At 42.7% G+C, this 24,038-nt stretch overlaps 1 protein-coding gene across 1 annotated transcript; it reads left to right on the top strand.

Annotated features, from left to right (window-relative positions):
- The first annotated feature begins 622 nt into the window (after positions 1-622).
- Positions 623-24,013, top strand: LOC311127276 (Y+L amino acid transporter 2). The gene is made up of 10 exons (XM_084159083.1): positions 623-676; positions 15,510-16,088; positions 16,713-16,838; positions 16,955-17,099; positions 17,598-17,721; positions 18,185-18,288; positions 20,907-21,003; positions 21,270-21,419; positions 21,571-21,754; positions 21,930-24,013. Exons 2-10 carry the CDS (start codon positions 15,587-15,589, stop codon positions 21,995-21,997), a joined length of 1,500 nt encoding a protein of 499 aa, XP_084015209.1. The 5' UTR covers positions 623-676; positions 15,510-15,586; the 3' UTR covers positions 21,998-24,013.
- The last annotated feature ends 25 nt before the right edge of the window (positions 24,014-24,038 follow it).

A 24,038-nucleotide genomic window follows, 5' to 3' on the forward strand; every position in this document is an offset into this window, starting at 1 on the left:
TTTTGATCCAGTGGCATAAAGTAGGTCTACTTGGATAATTGTTGCCTATTACTGTTGCGCTCAAATATATTGCCCACTGGGCACACACACACTTGTATAAATGATGTTGCCACGTCATTTCAATGAAATGACTTTGAACCAATGTGGAATAGACGATTAATTGACATCTGTGCCCAGTGGGTGTTTTCTCGCTTCAAAACTGGTTGAATGGCTATTTTCACCCTGAAGGCACCTGTAAATTACCACAGGTGAGATAAATTACACATTAAACGGGAATCGCTTCACTTGCCGACAACCAAATTCATTTCATTTGAATTCTGAATAATTGATTCCAGGTATTTATTTTACTTTGAAGTGAAAAATCTGTTTCATTTTTGTTTCTTGGTCCAGTGCAGTTGTAAATCAAACAAATACTGTAAACACCTAATGATATATATATATATATATATATATATATATATATATATTGTTACTTATTTTAGAAGAAAATTAATAGTGAATCATGCAAGTGTTCCAATATACTGTATTTGACAGCAACTGTATTCATTCACGTGATCATTTATTGCCGCCGTCACGTGACTGATAATTTGTCTTCTCTGCTGTGTGTTCAGTGGGGATGCCGCAGCCACACATCTTGGCAGGTCGTCAAGAGCGAAAACCAGAAAACAAGAAAAAGGTAAGACAAATAGCGGATACGAATGTAGCTATGTTACTATCTATTTCACTAGTCAGTGTAATTGCCTGATTCACAGCCTACCTGCCATGTAGGACAAAGGAGGTTGTTATTTCCTGGCAAGAAGGTGGAAAAGATAACTGGTCCCCTGCGTTTGCATTGGTTTAACTGTATGTTTTACTGAACATTACAGTAAATATAATGTCGATATTGTTTTAGAAACAGACCAAAATCAATCTCATTTAGGCTACAAATTCAAATCCTCGATTTCCCTGTAGGGGAGACCGGGGTTGGTTGTCTCACGGGTTGGTTGTCACAGTGCTTACTCAAAATCCAGGGGGGCTGTGTAATAATTTCAACAACAAAGAAATGTGTAGGTCAAGCCCGTTTGTCACAATCTGATAACCATCCCCATTGTAACAATGTACCCAGTAAGCTAAATTACGTTGAAAAGACGCCTAGAATACTTATTTTCTGGACGTTGAAAAGCCGACTATGTTTCACAAGTTTGGATAGCACAGTCCAGTAGAGTTTAATTCAGCAGAGTATGTTAGAGTACAGTAGTACGGTACAGTGCAATACAGTTGAATTCAGTATAGTACAGTACAGTAGAGAAAAGAACCGTACTATACAGTTGAGTTTAATTTTAGTGGAGTACAGGACATTAGAGCAGTGGTTTCCAACCGGTGTGCCGCAGCACACTGATGTGCCTTAAGGAACTCTCAGGTGTGCTGCGAAACGTTTCCTAATCTTGTGGCCTGCGGAATGCACATGGAATTTTGACTTGGGCACCCTAGTGCTGGTCAGATAATACATTCAATGGAACATGGTTACATCTTTATCCAGTGCGCTCAGGCTGTTGTTTCATTTGTGTAATTTTACTTTGTCTGTGAAAACCATTAGCACAGGCAAATCTGATTAGGTTTAGCCAGAGTAATTTATTTCTTAATATATGGCTCTGGGCTAACTGTAGCTATTCCACAGCCTCTGCTAAACAAACTGAGCATGGCCTTGTGTCGCAGAAAACCACTCATCTGTAGACCAAACCGATTTTACCTGAGCTACATTTTCTTCTTTCTGGCAGGACGCTCTTGAGTAAGGAGCTATCAAAACGATGAAAATATTTCAAATAAACCCTATGTAATCTGTTTTTAAAAAATTGTCACATAAAATTGATTGCATAATGGATCAGATGAGATGGAGGTCATTACCACTAAATAAATTAGGGACATTTTAGGTGTGCTGCATAATTTTACGTCCCATCAAGGTGTGCCACAGTTCAAAAAAGGTTGGGAACCACTGCATTAGAGTATAGTACAGTACATTACAGTTGAGTTTAATTCAATAGAGTATAGTAGGATACAATACATTATATTATACTGTACTCTACTGTGACGATTTGAGTGGAGTAAGAACTACAATGTCAAAGCAAATATTCAACAATGTTGAATTAATTTTTACTATTTTAGAAAAAGTAAAGCCTGAACAGTATTTATATCTAACACTTTGGTTCAATTGTTGCTGAAAAACAAATGGCACTGTGACAACCAACCCCATACTCTGTGACAACCAACCCCGGACAGAGTGTGTTTAATGGCTTATAACTCCATGTTGGAATAAGATATGAGGATAAAAAGGGTCCCCATTTCAACCCAAGACCTTGGTCTTTCTCCTAATATTGAAAATAGTCTTGTTAGATATACTGGTGCTGAGAAATACATTATTTCTACAATGAATATAACATGGTAACATATTTTGTGAAATCAGCTACAATTAGGCTTACTCAGCTCAAAACTTAGTTGAAGACCAATAGCCTGATATTTTGAATATCTGTTGATAAGCAACTGCTTGCTAAGGTTACGGTTAGGGTTAGGTTTTGAATAAGGGTAAAGGTTAGGGCTAAGGTTAGGGTAAGTGTTAGGCCAGTGCTTAATTTGTAAATCGGGAGGTGCCGGAACAAAAAGTGAGCGCGAGAGGGGAGTGACCTGGGGAGTTCTGAGGTACTGAACGCATGAGAAAAAAGTGGCGTAGAGTAGAGACACTTACAGAAGTTGTACACATGGGGAACATTTTTAGTAGCCTAGGGTCTCTGATGTTTTGGGGGGCCTTTTATAAAGGCATTTCATGCAATTCTACATCATTTTACATGACTCGAGACTTTGGCATAATCTTTTTTAATACCGCACAAATAAATTACTGAAATGGCAGGCTACTTTGACACTGACAAACTGAGAATCTGAGATCAATAAAAACTACCTTGTCTTGATTCCATCAATAGCCTAGGCCTAGGTGTGTGGAGACCCATATTGAGGAGGAAATTATAGTCCTAAAAATGCTTTCCAGTTCCACTGACTCACCCAATGATGCGCAGCTCACTCGCTGGTGATGGCTGATGCACTCGTGCCAAAAGCCTCTCTCTTTTGTTTTACTTTGTAAAACAATATTTGGAAGTTGATCAAATATTTTGGTAGCCTACAGCATAGTCTTCTCTTTTCAGCAGGAGCCATTTGGTTTCCAACCTGTGTTTTTCCTCAATTGTATTTGAAATATTGCTAAAGGACTGTTTTGTCTGCATGGTGTTTTTTCACTGACAGATTTGCCTCGCGTTCCCGACTGTAGGCTATTCCTTGTTATTGGGCTACAATCCACAGCTAGCCTGTTTTTAAAAAGAAGCTATTGATCCTCTGTGGTTAAATTATAGGCCTTCTCATTGTGTTATAGGCTATTCTGAATGATTTAATTTAGTTCTGAACAGACAGCAGTAATTATATAACTTTGGCAAATGTATTTAAATTTATCAGGGGTGCTGCAGTTTCTTCAGAACCCTTTGCGCGATTCTACAAGGAAATAAATGATGAAGTGCAACGCTGGAGAGATGAGTTGCAGGCTCATGTCTATCAGAGCAGAAAGGGAGAGAGATCATATAAAGTGAATCTCATTCTAGTTACAGTTGAAGTCGGAAGTTTACATACACCTTAGCCAAATACATTTCAACTCAGTTTTTCACAATTCCTGACATTTAATCCTAGTAAAAATTCCCTGTTTTAGGTCAGTTAGGATCACCACCCCTGTAGCTCAGTTGGTAGAGCATGGCGCTTGCAACGCCAGGGTTGTGGGTTCGTTTCCCACGGGGGGCCAGTATGAAAATGTATGCACTCACTAACTGTAATTCGCTCTGGATAAAAGCGTCTGCTAAATAACTAAAATGTAAGAATGTGAAATGTCAGAATAATTCCCAGTGGGTCAGAAGTTTACATACACTCAATTAGTATTTGGTAGCATTGCCTTTAAATTGTTTAACTTGGGTCAAACGTTTCGTGTAGCCTTCCACAAGCTTCCCACAATAAGTTGGGTGAATTTTGGCCCATTCCTCCTGACAGAGCTGGTGTAACTGAGTCAGGTTTGTAGGCCTCCTTGCTCGCACACGCTTTTTCAGTTCTGCCCACACATTTTCGGTAGGGTTGAGGTCAGGGCTTTGTGATGGCCACTCCAATACCTTGACTTTGTTGTCCTTAAGCCATTTTGCCACAACTTTGGAAGTATGCTTGGGGTCATTGTCCATTTGGAAGACCCATTTGCAACCAAGCTTTAACTTCCTGACTGATGTCTTGAGATGTTGCTTCAATATATCCACATAATTTTCCTTCCTCATGATGTCATCTATTTTGTGAAGTGCACCAGTCCCTCCTGCAGCAAAGCACCCCCACAGCATGATGCTGCCACCCCCATGCTTCACGGTTGGGATGGTGTTCTTTGGCTTGCGAGCTGCCCCCTTTTTCCTCCAAACATAACAATGGTCATTATGGCCAAACAGTAATTTTTTTGTTTCATCAGACCAGAGGATATTTCTCCCCATGTGTATTTCAAGGCCTACCTTCAAACTCAGTGCCTCTTTGCTTGACGTCATATCATGGGAAAATCAAAAGAAATCAGCCAAGACCTCAGAAAAAAATGTGTGGACCTCCACACGTCTGGTTCATCCTTGGGAGCAATTTCCAAATGCCTGAAGGTACCACGTTCATCTGTACAAACAATAGTACGCAAGTATAAATACCATGGGACCATGCAGCCGTCATACCGCTCAGGAAGGAGACTGCAACAGTACAGAAGCTATTCAAGGTCAAAGCACTGAGGAGCTGCTGGCCCTGTGCCATAAGAGCATGACTCACAGACAGGACATACCCACTCAGCAACACAGGACTTGATGTCTTATTCAGTGTCATGGCCACTGGCAAATCAAATCAAATTGTATTTGTCACATGCGCCGAATACAACAAGTGTAGACTTTATCATGAAATGCTTACTTACGAGCCCTTTCCCAACAATGTAGTTAAAAAGTACGAAAATTAACAAATAGATACAAAGAAAATAGTAACACAATAAAATAACAATAGCGAGGCTATATACAAGGAGTACTGGTACCGAGTCAGTGTACTGGGGTACAAGGTAGTTGGGGTGATTGATTGAGGTAATATGTACATGTAGGTAAGGGGTGAGAAACAGAAAGTCAGGGTAGCCGTTTAATTAACTGTTCAGCAATCATATGACACTGGGGTAGAAGCTGTTCAGGAGCCTTTTGGTCCCAGACTTGGCGCTCCGGTACCGCTTGCCGTGCGGTAGCAGAGAGAACAGACTATGACTTGGGTGGCTGGAGTCTTTGACCATTTTTAGGGCCTTCCTCTGACACCGCCTGGTATAGAGGTCCTGGATGGCAGGGAGCTCGGCCCCAGTGATGTACTGGGCCGTACGCACTACCCTCTGTAGCGCCTTGCGGTCGTATCCTGAGCAGTTGCCATACCAAGCAGTGATGCAGCCAGTCAAGATGCTCTCAATGGTGCAGCTGTATAACTTTTTGAGGGTCTGAGGGCCCATGCCAAATCTTTTCAGCCTCCTGTGGGGGAAGATGCGTTGTCGTGCCCTCTTCACGACTGTGTTGGTGTGTTTGGACCATGATAGGGACGATCAGCTCCTTTGTCTTGCTTACGTTGAGGGAGAGGTTGTTGTCCTGGCACCACACTGCCAGGTATCTGACTTCCTCCCTTTAGGCTGTTTCATCGGAGGAGGAGGAGGAATAATGGTCTGGGGCTGTTTTTCATGGTTCGGGCTAGGCCCCTTAGTTCCAGTGAAGGGAAATCGTAATGTTACAGCATTCAGTGACATTCTAGACGATTCTGTGCTTCCAACTTTGTGGCAACAGTTTGGAGAAGGCCCTTTCCTGTTTCAGCATGACAATGCCCCTGTGCACAAAGCGAGGTCCACAGAGAAATGGTTTGTTGAGATCGGTGTGGAAGAACTTGGCTGGCCTGCACAGAGCCCTGACCTCAACCCCATCGAACACCTTTGGGATGAATTGGAACGCCGATTGCAAGCCAGGCCTAATCGGCCAACATCAGTGCCCTACCTCACTAATGCTCTTGTGGCTGAATAGAAGCAACTCCCTGCACAATGTTCCAACATCTAGTGGAAAGCCTTCCCAGAAGAGTTGAGGCTGTTATAGCAGCAAAGGGGGGACCAACTCCACATTAATGCCCATGATTTTGGAATGAGATGTTTGACAAGCATGTATCCACAAACCGTTGGTCATGTAGTGTATCATATCACAATATTTTACTTATTTTTGACGGTATTGCGATATTTGACGGTATTTTATGTTTCTGAATAATAAAAGTTCTAAATATATTTCATGAGTAGTGACAACAAATGAATGACAACAAATGATGACAATAAATGAATTCTAAGTGGTTTAAATGGACTTTCTCCATTCTGATTGTTTTATACTCAAACAAACCAAACCAAACTAGGACAAAACTGACAGTGAAGTAGTCCAATTTGTTCAACTTTTCATTTATTTAGCACTGTATCAAAATACCTTTTTATAGACTGTATTGTAAAAATCCATACCGGTATACCTCAAAAGACGATATATCGCTTAACCCTACCATCGTATAGCACTAGGGTTTGATATGTCATTGATACTGTATGCACCTTATGGTACCATAAGGTGCATGCAATATTTAATGATGAGAAACAAAAGCAGAGCCCCTTCCAGACAGGGCAGTTCAGAAACACAACCCCTGTTTTGTTCAAATAACCACCTGTGGGATGTGGATATTGACATCTCTTTTTCTCTCACAGTCTGCATGTATAGGGCATATCTTAGTGGAATGACAGTCAATGTTCCCAATGTTTCGGCACTGAGAAATGTCTGGTCTGCTGAGCGCAAACTTGAATGTTGTGAAAATCCGTGCAACTTCCGGCGCGCATTTACTGTGAACACTGAGGCTGTAACCGCTTTAAGTTACCATTTTAACAGTGGCCAGGTAGGCTACTGTGGCTATTTGATCATAATGTAGGCCTACCAGTGGCCTACCATCAAAAACAATGGAGAGAAATGCATCCCATAACATTTTAACATGGAAATAGCTGTTCTATCATTTAGCCTATAGTAGCAGCAAATGTGTGGTGTTCAATGTGGACTACATGAGTAAATGTACATGGGTAAATGTACATTCCATGAGACTTTTGAAAAAAACATGCAGGGCTTGACATTAACCTGTTTATTCACTTGTCCTTCAGGCAAGGAGGTGACTGAAAATATTGTCGTTTGATGCAAGAAACCACTTTACAAAAGAAAATGCATTGTTATTTCCGGGAGTACCTCCCGAGTGGCGCAGTGGTCTAAGGCACTAGCTGTGCCACTAGAGATCCTGGTTTCGAATCCAGGCTCTGTCGTAGCCGGCCGCGACCGGGAGACCCATGGGGCGGCGCACAATTGGCCCAGCGTCGTCCAGGGTAGGGGAGGGAATGGCCTGCAGGGATGTAGCTCAGTTGATATAGCATGGTGTTTGCAACGCCAGGGTTGTGGGTTCGATTCCCACGGGGGGCCAGTATGAAAAAAATATGTATGTATGCACTCACTAACTGTAAGTCGCTCTGGATAAGAGCGTCTGCTAAATGACTAAAATGTAAATGTATTTCCATATGATTATTACAGAGAATCAGACAAATTATGCTACCCTCTGCCTATTGGCTACTTGGCTTATTCAAGACAGTCTCAAAATACAACACTGCCCCTTTAAGACATAACAAAAGCTCTTTACCTGACTAGCTTTTCAAAGATGGCTAGAAATGCACACCTTTTGTGCTCTTGTAGGAAGCAACCACTCCCCCATTGTTGACTAGAAATTAGCTATAACTGGGCCAATAACTCACTAACTAGCAAAGAATATGAACAAATGTGCATATGATCTCAAAACAAGCGCATCTACTAGCGACCGCTCATGCTGTAAACAGTCAATTTCAAAGTGAATGGCACAGATCCATAAATGGCTATTTGCATATAGGCCAACTGCAGCTCTGATTGGTTATGGTGCACCAGACTGTGTAGTGTATGGGCCTGAGTTGTGCCTGTCAATGCAATAGAATCCTAATCTGATGCACTCTGCCTCCAATATTTTTTTGCACAGATAGTTTTGCACTAAGTCTTGCATAGTTCGTTTTGTTTCGGTATGTTACATTGAAAGTGGCTAATATTGCGTTGATTCAAGCAATTCCCACAGTAGAGCGAAACGTTGATAGTGTAAATAACTAAAGAGGAAAAACTCTAGAAAGTTGAGTGAAGTTCAATCTTGTGCTTCTCTGCGCGGGCTGATATTTATTCTGATTGACAGTCCGAGGGGAGTTGTGCTGACAATCCCATGCAAATATGGTGACTCCGGCCTCTATTCCCGGAAGAGCAACTGGCCATAGCACTGTATTTGAGGGTTTTCCAGAAAGTAGGGAGGAATTTCTTAGAACATGTTCTTAGTTAAACAAATGAGCTCACTTTCAGCACATGGGGCTGCATGGGGCTTACACCCTTTCATTCATGTCTCACTGCACCTCTCTGAGCCATTCATTTATTTCATTAAACTCTAAGAGGTCTGTTTACCTCTTACCTGTCTTTCTCAAAATTATGTGGTAATTAAGTAAGTACGCTTAATGAATAATGAACAATCTCTTGACAAGCAGATGGTATAATAGCAGAATAAGAGTTGTCTAGTTATTGACAGAGTGCAGTTATATCAGAGGTCTTCGTCCTCATTGACACAATCAGTTAAGCACATTCTTCACATGTAGTGTACAGCCCTGCCGCAGCACTGACTGGACTGTAGAGGGCATTAGAGCCAGGATCTGATGTTATCCTACATACCATGACAGTGGGCCCACTGGCGTAGCACAGTTTCTCTGGTTGGAGTTTGCGTCAGCCACTCACAAAGTATAGACTACCGATTGCTGTCCATGGATCTGAAATGGCGATGTCTACGCTGCTGCCTATCAATAGGCTATCAGATGATGTGGTGCTAGTGCTTGAAGTAGCCTATAGCTTTGCTTTAATGGGTACATGTTTTTTTTATTTTTATCTTGATTTTCTCATGTTAAGCCTAACGTTTATGTTTCACGTAGCTATAGGCCTATGGTGTCGCAATGCAGCTATTTAGAATGCTGGCTGGTGGCAATAATGTATTTACTTGTTCAGTAATTCACGTAGGAAATTCAAACATTGCAGATTGTAAATGAAATGTTCGATGCAGCGGCATACTAATCAGTAACCAATTTTTTTAAATATAAAACTGTCCTGTGGGCCTATAGCCTATCTTAGCCGTCCTTGCACTCTCTCGCAGCTTGGATAGAGAGTTTGTGCTGCGTAAAACCAGTCTATTAGTGCCAAATTATACAATTTGTTTTGGTACTGTCCATATGTAGCTTGTTTTTGGTCGCAGGTCCAGGAATGGTTGAAGAAGTGCAACAAGTGCAGATAGCACTACTTGATGATTTGAAAAGTTATAGTCAATCGAGCAATAATATAATAATACTTTTAGCAAAAAGAAATCTTTAATTTACAAGTTCAGAACTTTTGTGAAACAGCACAGTTAAAAAATATATGGCAAATAGAAATATAAAATGGATGGTGTTAAGAGATAGATGGGAGGGGTTGAGTGGAGCTGAAGGGTGGGATTGAAACAACAAGATAACTAATGTAAAATATACTGTGTTCAGAAATTTTGTGAAACAGCACAGTTAAAAATATATGGCAAAATAGATATCAAACTGGATGGGCTTCAAAGATAGATGGGAGGGGTTGATGGTAGCTGAAGGATGGGATTAAAAACAAACAAAAGAGAACTATTGGAAAATACATTGTGTCCGTAAAATGTATATAGTGTGTATAAGCTGGAGGTAGAAGCTTAAGTGTTGTTGTCCATAACTTTACTACAATTAGGAGAGGGGTAGGGGAAAATAATATAGGAAAATATATTTTAAAAAGATGTGTGTGTATGTGTGTGTGTGTGTGTATGTATGTGTATATATATATATTGCTCAAAAAAATAAAGGGAACACTTAAACAACACAATGTAACTCAGAAGTCAATCACACTTCTGTGAAATCAAACTCCACTTAGGAAGCATCACTGATTGACAATAAATTTCACATGCTGTTGTGCAAATGGAATAGACAACAGGTGGAAATTATAGGCAATTAGCAAGACACCCCCAATAAAGGACTGGTTTTGCAGGTGGTGACCACAGACCACTTCTCAGTTCCTATGCTTCCTGGCTGATGTTTTGGTCACTTTTGAATGCTGGCGGTGCTTTCACTCTAGTGGTAGCATGAGACGGAGTCTACAACCCACACAAGTGGCTCAGGTAGTGCAGCTCATCCAGGATGGCACATCAATGCGAGCTGTGGCAAGAAGGTTTGCTGTGTCTGTCAGCGTAGTGTCCAGAGCATGGAGGCGCTACCAGGAGACAGGCCAGTACATCAGGAGACGTGGAGGAGGCCGTAGGAGGGCAACAACCCAGCAGCAGGACTGCTACCTCCGCCTTTGTACAAGGAGGAGCAGGAGGAGCACTGCCAGAGCCCTGGAAAATGACCTCCAGCAGGCCACAAATGTGCATGTGTCTGCTCAAACGGTCAGAAACAGACTCCATGAGGGTGGTATGAGGGCCCGACGTCCACAGGTGGGGGTTGTACTTACAGCCCAACACCGTGCAGGACGTTTGGCATTTGCCAGAGAACACCAAGATTGGCAAATTCGCCACTGGCGCCCTGTGCTCTTCACAGATGAAAGCAGGTTCACACTGAGCACATGTGACAGACGTGACAGAGTCTGGAGACGCTGTGGAGAACGTTCTGCTGCCTGCAACATCCTCCAGCATGACCGGTTTGGCGGTGGGTCAGTCATGGTGTGGGGTGGCATTTCTTTGGGGGGCCGCACAGCCCTCCATGTGCTCGCCAGAGGTAGCCTGACTGCCATTAGGTACCGAGATGAGATCCTCAGACCCCTTGTGAGACCATATGCTGGTGCGGTTGGCCCTGGGTTCCTCCTAATGCAAGACAATGCTAGACCTCATGTGGCTGGAGTGTGTCAGCAGTTCCTGCAAGAGGAAGGCATTGATGCTATGGACTGGCCCGCCCGTTCCCCAGACCTGAATCCAATTGAGCACATCTGGGACATCATGTCTCGCTCCATCCACCAACGCCACGTTGCACCACAGACTGTCCAGGAGTTGGCGGATGCTTTAGTCCAGGTCTGGGAGGAGATCCCTCAGGAGACCATCCGCCACCTCATCACGAGCATGCCCAGGCGTTGTAGGGAGGTCATACAGGCACGTGGAGGCCACACACACTACTGAGCCTCATTTTGACTTGTTTTAAGGACATTACATCAAAGTTGGATCAGCCTGTAGTGTGGTTTTCCACTTTAATTTTGAGGGTGACTCCAAATCCAGACCTCCATGGGTTGATAAATTTGATTTCCATTGATAATTTTTGTGTGATTTTTGTTGTCAGCACATTCAACTATGTAAAGAAAAAAGTATTTAATAAGATTATTTCATTCATTCAGATCTAGGATGTGTTATTTTAGTGTTCCCTTTATTTTTTTGAGCAGTGTGTATATATATACACAGTACCAGTCAAGGGTTTGGACACACCTACTCATTCAAGGGTTTTTCTTTATTTTTACTATTTTCTACATTGTAGAATAATAGTGAAGACCTCAAAACTATGAAATAACACATATGGAATCATGTAGTAACCAAAAAAGTGTTAAACAAATCAAAATATATTTTATATTTGAGATTCTTCAAAGTAGCCAGTTCCAGATGACTACCTCCTGAAGCTGGTTGAGAGAATGCCAAGAGTGTGCAAAGCTGTCATCAAGGCAAAGGGTGGCTACTTGGAAGAATCAAAAATCAAAAATATATTTTGATTTGTTTAACACACACAATACCCCATAATGACCAAGCAAAAACAGGTCTTTACATTTTTTTGCAAAAAATAAAAAATACTGAAATATGACATTTACATAAGTATTCAGACCCTTTACTCAGGACTTTGTTGAAACACCTTTGGCAGCGGTTACAGCCTCGAGTCTTCTTGGGTATGACGCTACAAGCTTGGCACACCTGTATTTGGGGAGTTTCTCCCATTCTTTGCTGCAGTTCCTCTCAAGCTCTGTCAGGTTGGATGGCTCCACAGCTATTTTCAGGTCTCCAGAGATGTTCGATCGGGTTCAAGTCCGGGCTCAAGGACATTCAGAAACGTATCCCGAAGCCACTCCTGCGTTGTCTTGGCTGTGTGCTTAGGGTCATTGTCCTGCTGGAAGGTGAACCTTGACCCAGTTTGAGGTCCTGAGCACTCTGGAGCAGGTTTTCACCAAGGATCTCTCTGTACTTTGCTCCGTTCATCTTTGCCTCAATCATGACTAGTCTCCCAGTCCCAGACTCCACGCTGTCGGGGCAATCTGTCTCATCACTCGTAGGCTTATCAGTGTTCACTGAACACTCCTGCTCTCATGAGCGCTGCTGGGTCTTTGGCAGTGGTCAGCTTGGTATTCTGAGAGAGGATGAGGAGGAGAAGGAGGGCCGGCACTCTCACTAGAGGAACTGTCACTATAGTAAAAGTCTTTAAAGTATTTGGTTTTAAATATACTTAAGTATCAAAAGTAAATGTAATTGCTAAAATATACTTAAGTATCAAAAGTAAAAGTATAAATCATTTCAAATTCTTTATATTAAGCAAACCTGACGGCACAATTTTATTGACGGATAGCCAGGGGCACACTTCAACACTCAGACATCATTTCAAACGAAGCTTGTGTTTTTAGTGAGTCTGCCAGATCAGAGGCAGTAGGGATGACCAGGGATGTTACCTTGATAAGTGTGTGAATTGGACCATTTCCTGTCCTGCTAAGCATTCAAAATGTAAGGAGCATTTTTGGCTGTCAGGGAAAATATATGGAATAAAAAGTACAATCTTTTCTTTAGGAATGTAGTGAAGTAAAAGTTGTCAAAAATATAAATAGTAAAGTAAAGTACAGATACCCATAAAAACGACTTAAATAGTACTTTAAAAGTTTTTTTACTTAAGCACTTTACACCACTGCTACACCAATGGTGTTTCGCCAGTCGAGGATGAGGTGATTGCTTTGCTGATGTGGTTATCTTCGGTTATTTGGCACAAGCTTGATCAGATAAAGCTTTTTGGTGACGTTTTTGATCAACACTTGGTCTTGCCTTTTGTTTGTCCATCTTGAACAACACCCTCACTCTCCATCCGAGTCCGACCTGATTTACCTAATTTTTTTGATAACCAATTAGGTGAGGAGGCCGAGGCGGACTGCCGCTGGCGGACTGCCGCTGGCGGACTGCCGCTGGCGGACTGCCGCTGGCGGACTGCCGCTGGCGCAGCTGGCGCAGCTGGCGCAGCTGAGAAATAGGCTAATTAGATTCATGAAAACTATATTGCAGGGTTCTCCCCAAATAATGTAAGAGAGGCGCTGCAACACCTTGTGGACTGGCTGCGCTACTATATATTTTTCTTTTTTTACACGATTTGTTATCATATAAGGCACTTTTTTGCTCTAGATTGCAAGAAATGGCAGTTTCAGGTGTTCAAAAAACGCAAAAATCTTTGAGTCCTAAGGCCTAACCAACACCACCTTGTTAAAAAATCCTGTCTCTGACTCACCTACTACCCATGTAGATTGGACAACACAAACACGTCACTTTAGGGTGACATCGTCCCATCCTCCTGTCCAAATATCGTTAAGATACAATCGTATCTTCTTTTTTCTCTAGGGGGGTGAGCACGAAGGCGTCAATTGGTGGGCGGGAAGAACAAAATATATAAAGGACACATTGCTAGGCCTAAACAGTGTTACACCTAGTTATTTTTTATCTAGTCTAGGCTGCATGATTTTCAAATTGGTAGGGCTATGTTTCTCTTGTCCATAACAATACTCATATCAGTATAGCCGCGGGAAGTAGGTGTGCTGAGGGTGCTGAAACACCTGATAAATTAAAATATCGTTTTTTCCCCCACAAAATTAGTGAACTAGGCCTTTATTACTCCTGTATGAAAAATACTCAGGGAAAAATATTTACAAGTCCATCATCCTGCTGAGTTCGTCACTGGGTGAACATGCTGGTGTTCCTTGCCAGAAACCTTTATGGGGCCTAAGACATGGTAAAAAACAACTAGACCTAATGGTTCCTCATTGCACTTTTTTATTTAATTTTAAATGTAGCCTATATTCAAATCCAGATTCATCTTAATCGAAAGACATAGCCTATAGGATAGCCTGGAATATTCTGTCAAACCTTGAAAGACTACAGTTTTTTGCACTAATTTAGGTTATTCCGTACTTATTTTGTTTAGGCTACTTGATATATTTTCTAACTTGTGAAAGGATTTGTACAGTACCCTAATAGGCTTATTTGTTTTTAGCATATGTTAATTCGTTTTTTAAGTGTTACAATTATTATTTATAACATTCTTTATATCTGATTGTATATTTATGGTTTGTACAGTTCGATAAGCAAGGCATAATAGGCCTATTTAGTTTTTAGCCTAAATCAATGTTCCTTCAAGTGTTATAAAGATTGTTAAAGGCTAAATAATCATTTATTTTATCTGATTGTTGTTGACTTGTATATACATGCACAATTTGTAAGCTATAGAAAACACTGACTCATCATTCATTCATACATACACCGACTCATCATTCATTTAGCCTATTTTTTTGTTCCCGCTTATTGAAAGTGCTGCTGCGGGAGCTTATGCCCAATTGGCCATTGCGCAATTTAAGGACATGAATAGGCTAAACACTTCGACAACATTATCCATATTCGTTTATAAGTTTAACTTGTAAAAGTAACGTTTACTGCAACTTTTATTGACAATAGCCTATGTGTAGGCCTATATTATTGTCTGTTTGGGAAAAAGGGCCCTATCTGACATTTTGGGCTGCTTTGGTGCTCTCTGCTCTTTAAACAATCTACATTGTTCTCTTGCATTATGTTAATAGTCTAACTACTACATTTATATTGAAATGTAATAGGCTATGGCAAATAGGGAATAGGCCATTTGGCATGTCTCCTTGCTGTGGAGGTGCAGTCAAATTCAAATGTACTAAATCATTGTTTGTGACTTCACAATGTTGTCACCATCCACGATGGCTGATGGCTGTCAAACATCGTCATAGACGATGCAATTGTAAAATCGCTTGCTACATGTGTAAATTAAAAAGCAGGGTTACTGTCAAAATGATTTCTTTAAAAAAGTAATACAATTTAGACATAGGTGTGAGATGATGGGCACATGGGCCCCCAGAGCTGCGGGTGTTTCCGCTACACCAGTGAGTGGGCCTGGAGGAGAGTAGAGGGATTACATTTGGACTAGACCACTCCACGCTCTCTGTCTGCTTCAGAGACATTAGCTACTCTAGTTTTCCTTCTCTTTCTCTCTTTCAAATCTCGAATTCTCAGTCTTCCCCTTTCTTGTCTCTTAGGGCAGGTAGCACCCAGTCAGAGGGGACCCTTTTCCCAGAAGTAGCCAGCCAGCCAGGCCCCCAGACAGAGTCCCAGCATGGAGAACCAGGACGAGTCCAGGAAGCTGAACGGGAGCTCCTCGGACCCCGGCGAAACCGCAGCCGTGGCCCCCGAGCAGGCTAAAGAGAGCATGCAGATGAAGAAGGAGATCTCCCTGCTCAACGGAATCAGCCTCATCGTGGGCAACATGATTGGCTCAGGCATCTTTGTGTCTCCCAAGGGCGTGCTCATCTACAGCGCCTCCTACGGCCTGTCGCTGGTCATCTGGGCCATCGGTGGAATATTCTCAGTGGTCGGCGCTCTGTGTTACGCAGAGCTGGGCACCACCATCACCAAGTCCGGGGCCAGCTATGCCTATATCCTGGAGTCCTTTGGTCCATTCATTGCCTTTATTCGCCTGTGGACATCACTGCTCATCATTGAGCCCACCAGTCAGGCAGTCATCGCCATAACGTTCGCTAACTACCTGGTGCAGCCGCTCTTCCCTACGTGCGAGCCCCCCTACTCAGCCTCGCGCCTCATCGCAGCCGCCTGCATATGTGAGTAATCCCTTATGACGCGCTTACGCACTCTGACTAACTTTTTCCTATATCCTTCTCTCACAAATGGCAAACAAAGTGTCAAAGGACACTCTGAAAATGCAGACAATGTAAAAATAGAACATTAGCAGACTGTTTAATTTAAGTTGAGTCCCTAAAATGCTCTCAAATTGCTCTTAGTAGGACTTGCTCTCTAGGTTTTCCAGAACCTTCCTACCTCATACCCATTTCAGTAACCCTACGCTACTTCAGCAGACAGTTATGCTAACATTGGGGCCAAGAAATAGTACATACTGTTCCTGCATTACAGGGTGTACATTAACTGATTCCAGATCTGTTTTCATGCATGTGTGTGCACTCACTGCACTGTGCATCTGTACAGACAGAAGCCCAACAGAACAGAGCTGACAGAACTACTCTCAGAGTTAAGAAGCTTCGAGTCCTCTCATCATGTGACCTGTGAATTGTAACACATAACATGTAACTAATTGAATGAGTACTCCGTGATTGAAAGACTCACAGCACAGTAAAAGGATTTGGCTCTGATCTTTGATCTTTAACAGTCCTCTGCTAAGTACTAGTCTGCTGATGTTGTGTGAACACTCCTGTCTTTGGTTGGCCCAGGTTTGCTGACGTTCATCAACTCGGCCTACGTGAAGTGGGGCACCAGGGTGCAGGATGTCTTCACTTACGCCAAAGTTCTCGCCCTCATCGTCATCATCATTACAGGCATAGTGAAACTATGCCAAGGTCAGTGACACTGTATCACTGCTGCCAACACACTACAGTTGATTCATTTTCATATCAGATTTTTATCCCATTGCATGAATGGTTGTATAGTAATTACTGTGTCTGCCTCCCCTCAGGATACACCATGAACTTTGAGGCGTCGTTCCAGGGCTCTTCTACAGACCCAGGAGACATTGCCTTGGCCCTGTACTCTGCCCTGTTCTCCTACTCAGGCTGGGACACACTCAACTTTGTTACCGAGGAGATCAAGGACCCAGAGAGGTACTCATGACACCCTGACAACACATACCAAACATACCATTATTGACCTGCTTGATTTCCGCCTCTATAGTCAGTCATTAACTAGCCTGGCCGCAGATCTGCTTGTGCTTTAGCCAACTCCTTTGTCATTCATTGTCATACATGACTGTTTGGCATGACAACGAATCCAACAGAAGGGTCGGCTGAAGCACAAACCGCTCTGCTCCCATGCTAGAACAGTAACTGGGTTCCATTACTAATCTGAGGAAGCTTTGGTTACAAGGATGTGTGAATGCAGTGGTAGATAATGGAGTGCCATAGTGATTGCTGGCAGCTGGGTGTTATTCCAAAGTAGAACCTACTGTATGTACATTCACACATTAACGCCAGTGCCATGTAACCTTACCACCATGTTGCACTGTAGGTTTAAGCAAGTCAGCTCCGGTAAGAGTATATGCCAAACAAAGAGAGACGTATACTGTATGAATGATAATGTTTGACCTTACTCTGTTCCCATAGGAACCTGCCCCTGTCCATTGCCATCTCCATGCCCATCGTCACAATCATATATATCATGACTAACGTGGCTTACTACGCCGTGCTGGACATGAGTGCTATCCTCGCCAGTGATGCCGTGGCTGTGGTGAGTTCAGAAATAAGAGCTCTTTCTTTTATATCATGGAATAGATTTTATTTAGTTTATTGGGCCAATGGGTCTCTGTTGAAGAGCAGATTATTTATGGCTCTGATTTCCGGGAATGTAGTTTGAGAGGGAAATTGTATACAGTGCCGACCCACATGCCACATGTTGAAGTTATTACCAATGCGATTACCGCCCTTGCTTGTTTTTTATGTATACATTGAGTTGATGTTCAGTTCTGTTCCTAGGCCTGTTTGTCTTTGTTTCTATAAGCACCTGATCACCCTCAGGCATCTGTGTCAGGGCTGTCTGGCCCATTGACAGTCTGGATGTTTAATTGGAGTCTGACAGACTCCAATTTAGATATGGATCTTTCTTTATCAATGTGTAAAAGTGTCCCCTGGAAAGGTGTGTGTTTTTAAGATTCTGTGTAAAATCCTAATATGTTTTATTTTCTCCTCTGTAGACGTTTGCAGACCACACTCTGGGAGTGATGAGCTGGACCATCCCCATCGCTGTGGCTCTGTCCTGTTATGGAGGGCTAAACGCATCTATTATCGCTGCATCCAGGTAAGCCCTGTGACACACACACACACACATACACAAACACACACACACTCACACTCCCATAAGCTTTATGGTTTTGCTGTACAGTCTAAGGCCTTGATTTCCATGTTCCATCTGGTTATATCTCTAGTTATGTTGTGCTCCGATGGTTTTTATAGTGACGTTCTATAATAAACACCATCTGGAGTTGCTTTCTGGTAATGATTACGGAGGTACACTACTGACCAAAAGTATGTGGACACCTGCTCGTCGAACATCTCATTCCAAAATCATGGGCATTAATATGGAGTTGGTCCCCCATTTGCTGCTATAACAGCCTCCACTCTTCTAGGAAGGCTTTCCACTAGATGTTGGAAAAAGGGGGGTGTTACGGATACAGGTATCCTGTGTTTTTTCTTTCCTTCTGCCCTAATCACAGGTGTCCTGTATGTTCCTGATTGGTGGTCGTTGGGGTGTCTGCTGATTGCTGAGGTGGACCAATCAGTGGACATTCCTCTGCATTGCACCACCTGTTTTTCAATCACACATCCCATTGTTTAAAAGCCGGTCAGTTGTGTTTGTTGTTAGAGACTATTTCCGTATGTGAGTATGGATACTGTGGTGTCCTGTGTTTTGTGTACTTACTAAGTTGCTGGTTACTCTGTTTGGTAACTTTGTTAGAGACTAATTGCTTCCATTCGGCCACAAGAGCATTAGTGAGGTCAGGCACTGATGTTGGGCGATTAGGCCTCGCAGTCAGCGTTTCAATTCATCCCAAAGGTGTTCGATGGGGTTGAGGTCAGGGCTCTGTGCAGGCCAGTCAAGTTCTTCCACACCGATCTCGACAAACCATTTCTGTATGGACCTCACTTTGTGCACGGGGGCATTGTCATGCTGAAACAGGAAAGGGCCTTCCCCAAACTGTTGCCACAAAGTTGGAATCACAGAATCGTCTAGAATGTAATTGTATGCTGTAGTGTTAAGATTTCCCTTCACTGGAACTAAGGGGCCTAGCCCGAACGATGAAAAACAGCCCCAGACCATTATTCCTCCTCCACCAAACTTTACAGTTGGCACTATGCATTCGGGCAGGTAGCGTTCTCCTGGCATCTGCCAAACCCAGATTCGTCCGTCGGACTGCCAGTTGGTGAAGCGTGATTCATCACTCCAGAGAACGTGTTTCCACTGATCCAGAGTCCAATGGCGGCGAGCTTTACACCACTCCAGCCGACGCTTGGCATTGCGCATGGAGTGGCACAGTGGTCTAAGGCACTGCATTGCAGTGCTAGCTGTGCCGCTAGAGATCCTGGTTCGAATCCAGGCTCTGTCGTAGCCGGCCGCGACCGGGAGACCCATGGGGCGGCGCACATTTGGCCCAGCGTCGTCCAGGGTAGGGTAGGGGAGGGATTTGGACAGACGAGGACAGACGATTTACGCGCTACGCGCTTCAGCACTCGGCAGGCCCGTTCTGTGAGCTTGTGTGGCCTACCACTTCGCCGCTGAGCCGTTGATACTCCTAGATGTTTCCACTTCACAATAACAGAACTTACAGTTGACCGGGGCAGCTCTTGCAGGACAGAAATTTGATGGACTGACTTGTTGGAAAGATGGCATCCTACGACGGTGCCACGTTGAAAGTCACTGAGCTCTTCAGTAAGGCTATTCTACTGCCAATGCTTGTCTATGGAGATTGCATGGCTGTGTGCTCGATTTTATACACCTGTGAGCAACGGGTGTGGCTGAAATAGCCGATTACACTAATTTGAAGGGGTGTCCACATACTTTTGTATCTACAGTGTATGCTGTATGCCACAGATGTACCATTAGGTTGACCAGATACTCTAGTGGCCGCTAGTGCTGAGCGATTAACCGAAATGTCGGTTATTTTTTGGTTTTTAAAACAACAAATTAAATTATTTGAATTCCATTTAGTTCGTTTTTTTTTATGTGAGCTCAATGCACACATTGGCTGCAGTTTCTCTAGAGATAAATCAGATCATGCCTGAACTGTGCGACGTAGCAGGGAGTTGTAGTTACCTATAGGCCAATGTTCTACATAGTTTAGCGCAGAAAACGTGATAATTAACTAAAATGACCATAATCCATTGCGCGGCTACTTGTCCGGTCTGTGTGGGGCAGACACGGAGAGAGAGAGAAGAGACAGAAGACGATGGGATAGAGGGCAGGTATCTCTACCTGAAAATACATTATCTAAGTGATTGTTAGTTGGTATTCAGCAGTCATAAAAGTATGCCTTATTTACTTTGAATAACTACTAAAATAGTGATTTTGGGCTCTATAGAGATGAGATGATGACTTGGAATTAAATTATAAAGTAATCAAATAAAACAAATGCAATATATACAACAACTGAAATATTTTATAAAAGTAAAATAATGTGAATAACTGATGATTAATAAGTGATAAGCAGTAATGGGCAGTCACTACCATCATGGGACTTTTAATAATTGTTTTATTCTGTGTTGTTCAACCCACATAATGCATAGTGCATTTAATGTACAAAATAATCAACTAAATCGAAAACCGTGATTATATTTTTATAATCTATCCGAAACCGAACCGTCCACAAAAAGCACTAATCGCTCAGCACTGTATCTAAGTGATACCTCCGCCGTTGGCAGGCTGTTCTTCGTGGGTGCTCGTGAAGGTCACCTCCCGGACGCCTTATCTATGATTCATGCGGAGAGGTATACCCCTGTCCCTGCTCTACTCTTCAACGTAAGCACCCCCTTTCCTTACATCACCTACATTGCATACTTTTGTACATTTTCATCAACTTTTATGCCAAACAAACAAAGTAGAATCATCTCCACTGTCCACATCAACTCAATGCTGCTGTCAGTGCTGACACCTGGTGGATAGACATGACCAGTGCAGCTTCCTTACTATCTGGTGTGGATGATTTTGATGAGCCATGTCTCCCCCTGCTGGCAAGTCATACATTCTGCCTCTTGTTGACCAGTGTCTTTTTTTTGTGTCCACAGTGTGCCATGGCCTTGGTATACCTGACTGTGGAGGATGTCTTCCAGCTGATCAACTACTACAGCTTCAGCTACTGGTTCTTTATGGGTCTGTCTATCGCTGGGCAGATCTACCTGCGCTGGAAGGAACCAGACAGACCCAGACCACTCAAGGTAAGAACTTGACGGTCTCACCTGTGAACCAATATGTTCATACTTTATCAATGAATAGACTAAAGATAAAAATCTCTTGGAAGATAAGTAGTTACATGTAAGACAACAATGAATGTCTGTGCTTGTCTCCCCAATGTGTTCCTGTGTGCAGTTGACCCTGTTGTACCCCATCATCTTCTGTTGTTGCACTGTGTTCCTCGTGGCAGTGCCACTGTACAGTGACACCATCAATTCTCTCATTGGCATCGCCATTGCCCTCTCCGGAGTGCCGGTCTACTTCCTGGGCATCCACCTACCCGAGTCCAAACGCCCACCCTACATTACCAAGTTACTACGTGAGTTAGCCTCTCTCAATAAGAGCCTTTCCACAGCCTGTTTCCAAGTGAGGACTGATTTTAAATTTCTATCTTGTATAATAGTTGAAAATATTTCCATTGAAAGATGTGGAAACAGTATTTTATTTTAGTAATTTATGATTGCGCTCTGACCTCTTTCTTTCCATTGTGCTAGGTTCTTTCACACGTTTTACCCAGCTCACCTGTTTCTGTGTGCTCACCGAGATGGACATCAGTGAGTAAACCTCACTCCCAACCACGACATAAAGTTCTCACCATGTTACCCACCACCCTTTGCAATTCACAAACAGACACATGGGACCAACTCATGGAAATTCACCTCTTTTGCAAAAACAAGGGAATATTTCAACATTTTACTTCCAGTAACCTGACTACTACATTAGTCTGTAGTTTACAAGCTGGGACACTATACACGTTTACACGCACAGACAGGTATAGAAAGGTGACAGTGTGGGACTCTTTTGACTGCCATCAGCCTGGTGCCTGATGGTTCATGTGAAGTTAAGCATTGGGCAAGGACAGATCCCAAGGAAAGCCATGGTCATCTGGCCAGTACTCTGGGACATCCCCTCCTCCTCCTGTCATTATCCTACTCATAGTTTCACTTCTCCCAATCTCCTGACATCATCATCCCCTGCCTGGTGTATGAGCTGAGGGGGTGAGATCCACATCAGGGCCTATGGAGGTGGTCTCTCCCTTCTCAGCGGCTGGAAATCCATGTAAGATGGCAATACTGCTCTTATCGGGTTATGGAATTACCTAGAGAGGTTGGACAAGACTACTTTTGTTTTATGATCTCAAAGGGTATAGGTATACACTTTCATTTTTAGTCTTTTGATATGCTGTGCCTGTCAAATTCATACACACTGAGTGTACAAAACGTTAGGAACACCTGCTCTTTCCATGACATACAGTAGACTATCCAGGTGAAAGCTATGATCCCTTATTGATGTCACCTGTTAAATCCACTTGAACCTGTCTCCTCCCCTTCATCTACACTGATTGAAGAAGGATTGTAAAGCCTTGAGACAATTGAGACATGGATTGTGTATGTGTGCCATTCAGAGGGTGAATGGGCAAGACAAAATATTTAAGTGCCCTTGAATGGGGTATGGTAGTAGCTGCCAGGCGCACCGGTTTGATCGTGTCAAGAACTGCAACGCTGCTGGGTTTTTTACACAACAGTTTCCCGTGCATATCAAGAATGGGCCAACACCCAAAGGACATCCATCCAAGTTGACACAAATGTGGGAAGCATTGGAGTCAACATGGGCCAGAATCCCTGTGTAGAGTTCATGCCCAACGAATTGAGGCTGTTATGAGGGCAAAAGGGGGTGCAACTCAATATTAGGAAGTTGTTACTAATGTTTTGTACACTGTCTGTCTGCGTATCCCAAAAGGACATGCAAACAGACTGATTTTTATAAATAAAGGTGAGGCTAAGGTCTGTGTTCTCGTGGAGCTTTTGAGTTATGGATGATAGTTTATTGGTTATTATGGATGATGGTTTATTGGAAAAAGGGCACAAATGACTCAACGTCTGCTGCTACATGGTTGTTCAACACAGCTCTACTACAGTCCTTAGTTCAGTGTTCTTTCCAGCCCTCTCACTCATGGTGTTACTTCAGTTTTGATCATATGATCATTTTTCTGTGAACTGCAGACTGACCTCAGAGTAAGGTTAATGTAGCATTCAATTATGCAAACTATCTATACACAGTTTGTCCATACGCACCGTTTTCTTTAAATGGGGCTGGACCTCTAATATCCATAATACAATATTCATAAACCTGAAAACCCAATCCCACCCACAAAGAAATTATTCTGTACTGTATTGCTTTGGAAAATGTGCAATAGCCAACTAAATGCCATGTCATCTCAGCAATGGCAAATGTAACTCTCCAAAGACCATGGTGACTCATGAGTCCATGTCAGCTTTACCAAGTTTGGGATCACTTGATGGGCCTATTGGGGCAGCAGCCGTGAATTATACAAATGTTAACTTTATTGTACCTGTAAGTCAACCATGCATAGGATCTCCTGGGCCAATATTGAATGAAGCCACTATAAGAAGTTATTCAGCGAATATGAAATACACTGAACTTATGTACATATTTTTTGAGGAATGACAGTTGGCTCTGTCATTGGTTTGCCTGCTAACTTCATGAAATGCCCCATGGAAGATTGGTTATTGATAGTTTTTTCTAATTTATTGTGTCGTTTATCAATAAAACTTTAAACCAGTTTGCAGTATGTTTCTATT

The sequence above is a fragment of the Coregonus lavaretus genome (assembly GCF_964263955.1).
Source record: "Coregonus lavaretus genome assembly, chromosome: 4".
Taxonomy (NCBI): Eukaryota; Metazoa; Chordata; class Actinopteri; order Salmoniformes; family Salmonidae; genus Coregonus; species Coregonus lavaretus.

What these genes read in the sequence shown, in the direction of transcription:
- LOC311127276 (XM_084159083.1), top strand. Translation starts at nt 15,587, where the DNA reads ATGGAGAACCAGGACGAGTCCAGGAAGCTGAACGGGAGCTCCTCGGAC. An exon ending in CCAGTGATGCCGTGGCTGTG is followed by an intron (nt 17,722 to 18,184) that starts GTGAGTTCAGAA and finishes TCTCCTCTGTAG; the next exon opens with ACGTTTGCAGACCACACTCT. An exon ending in ACAGACCCAGACCACTCAAG is followed by an intron (nt 21,420 to 21,570) that starts GTAAGAACTTGA and finishes TCCTGTGTGCAG; the next exon opens with TTGACCCTGTTGTACCCCAT.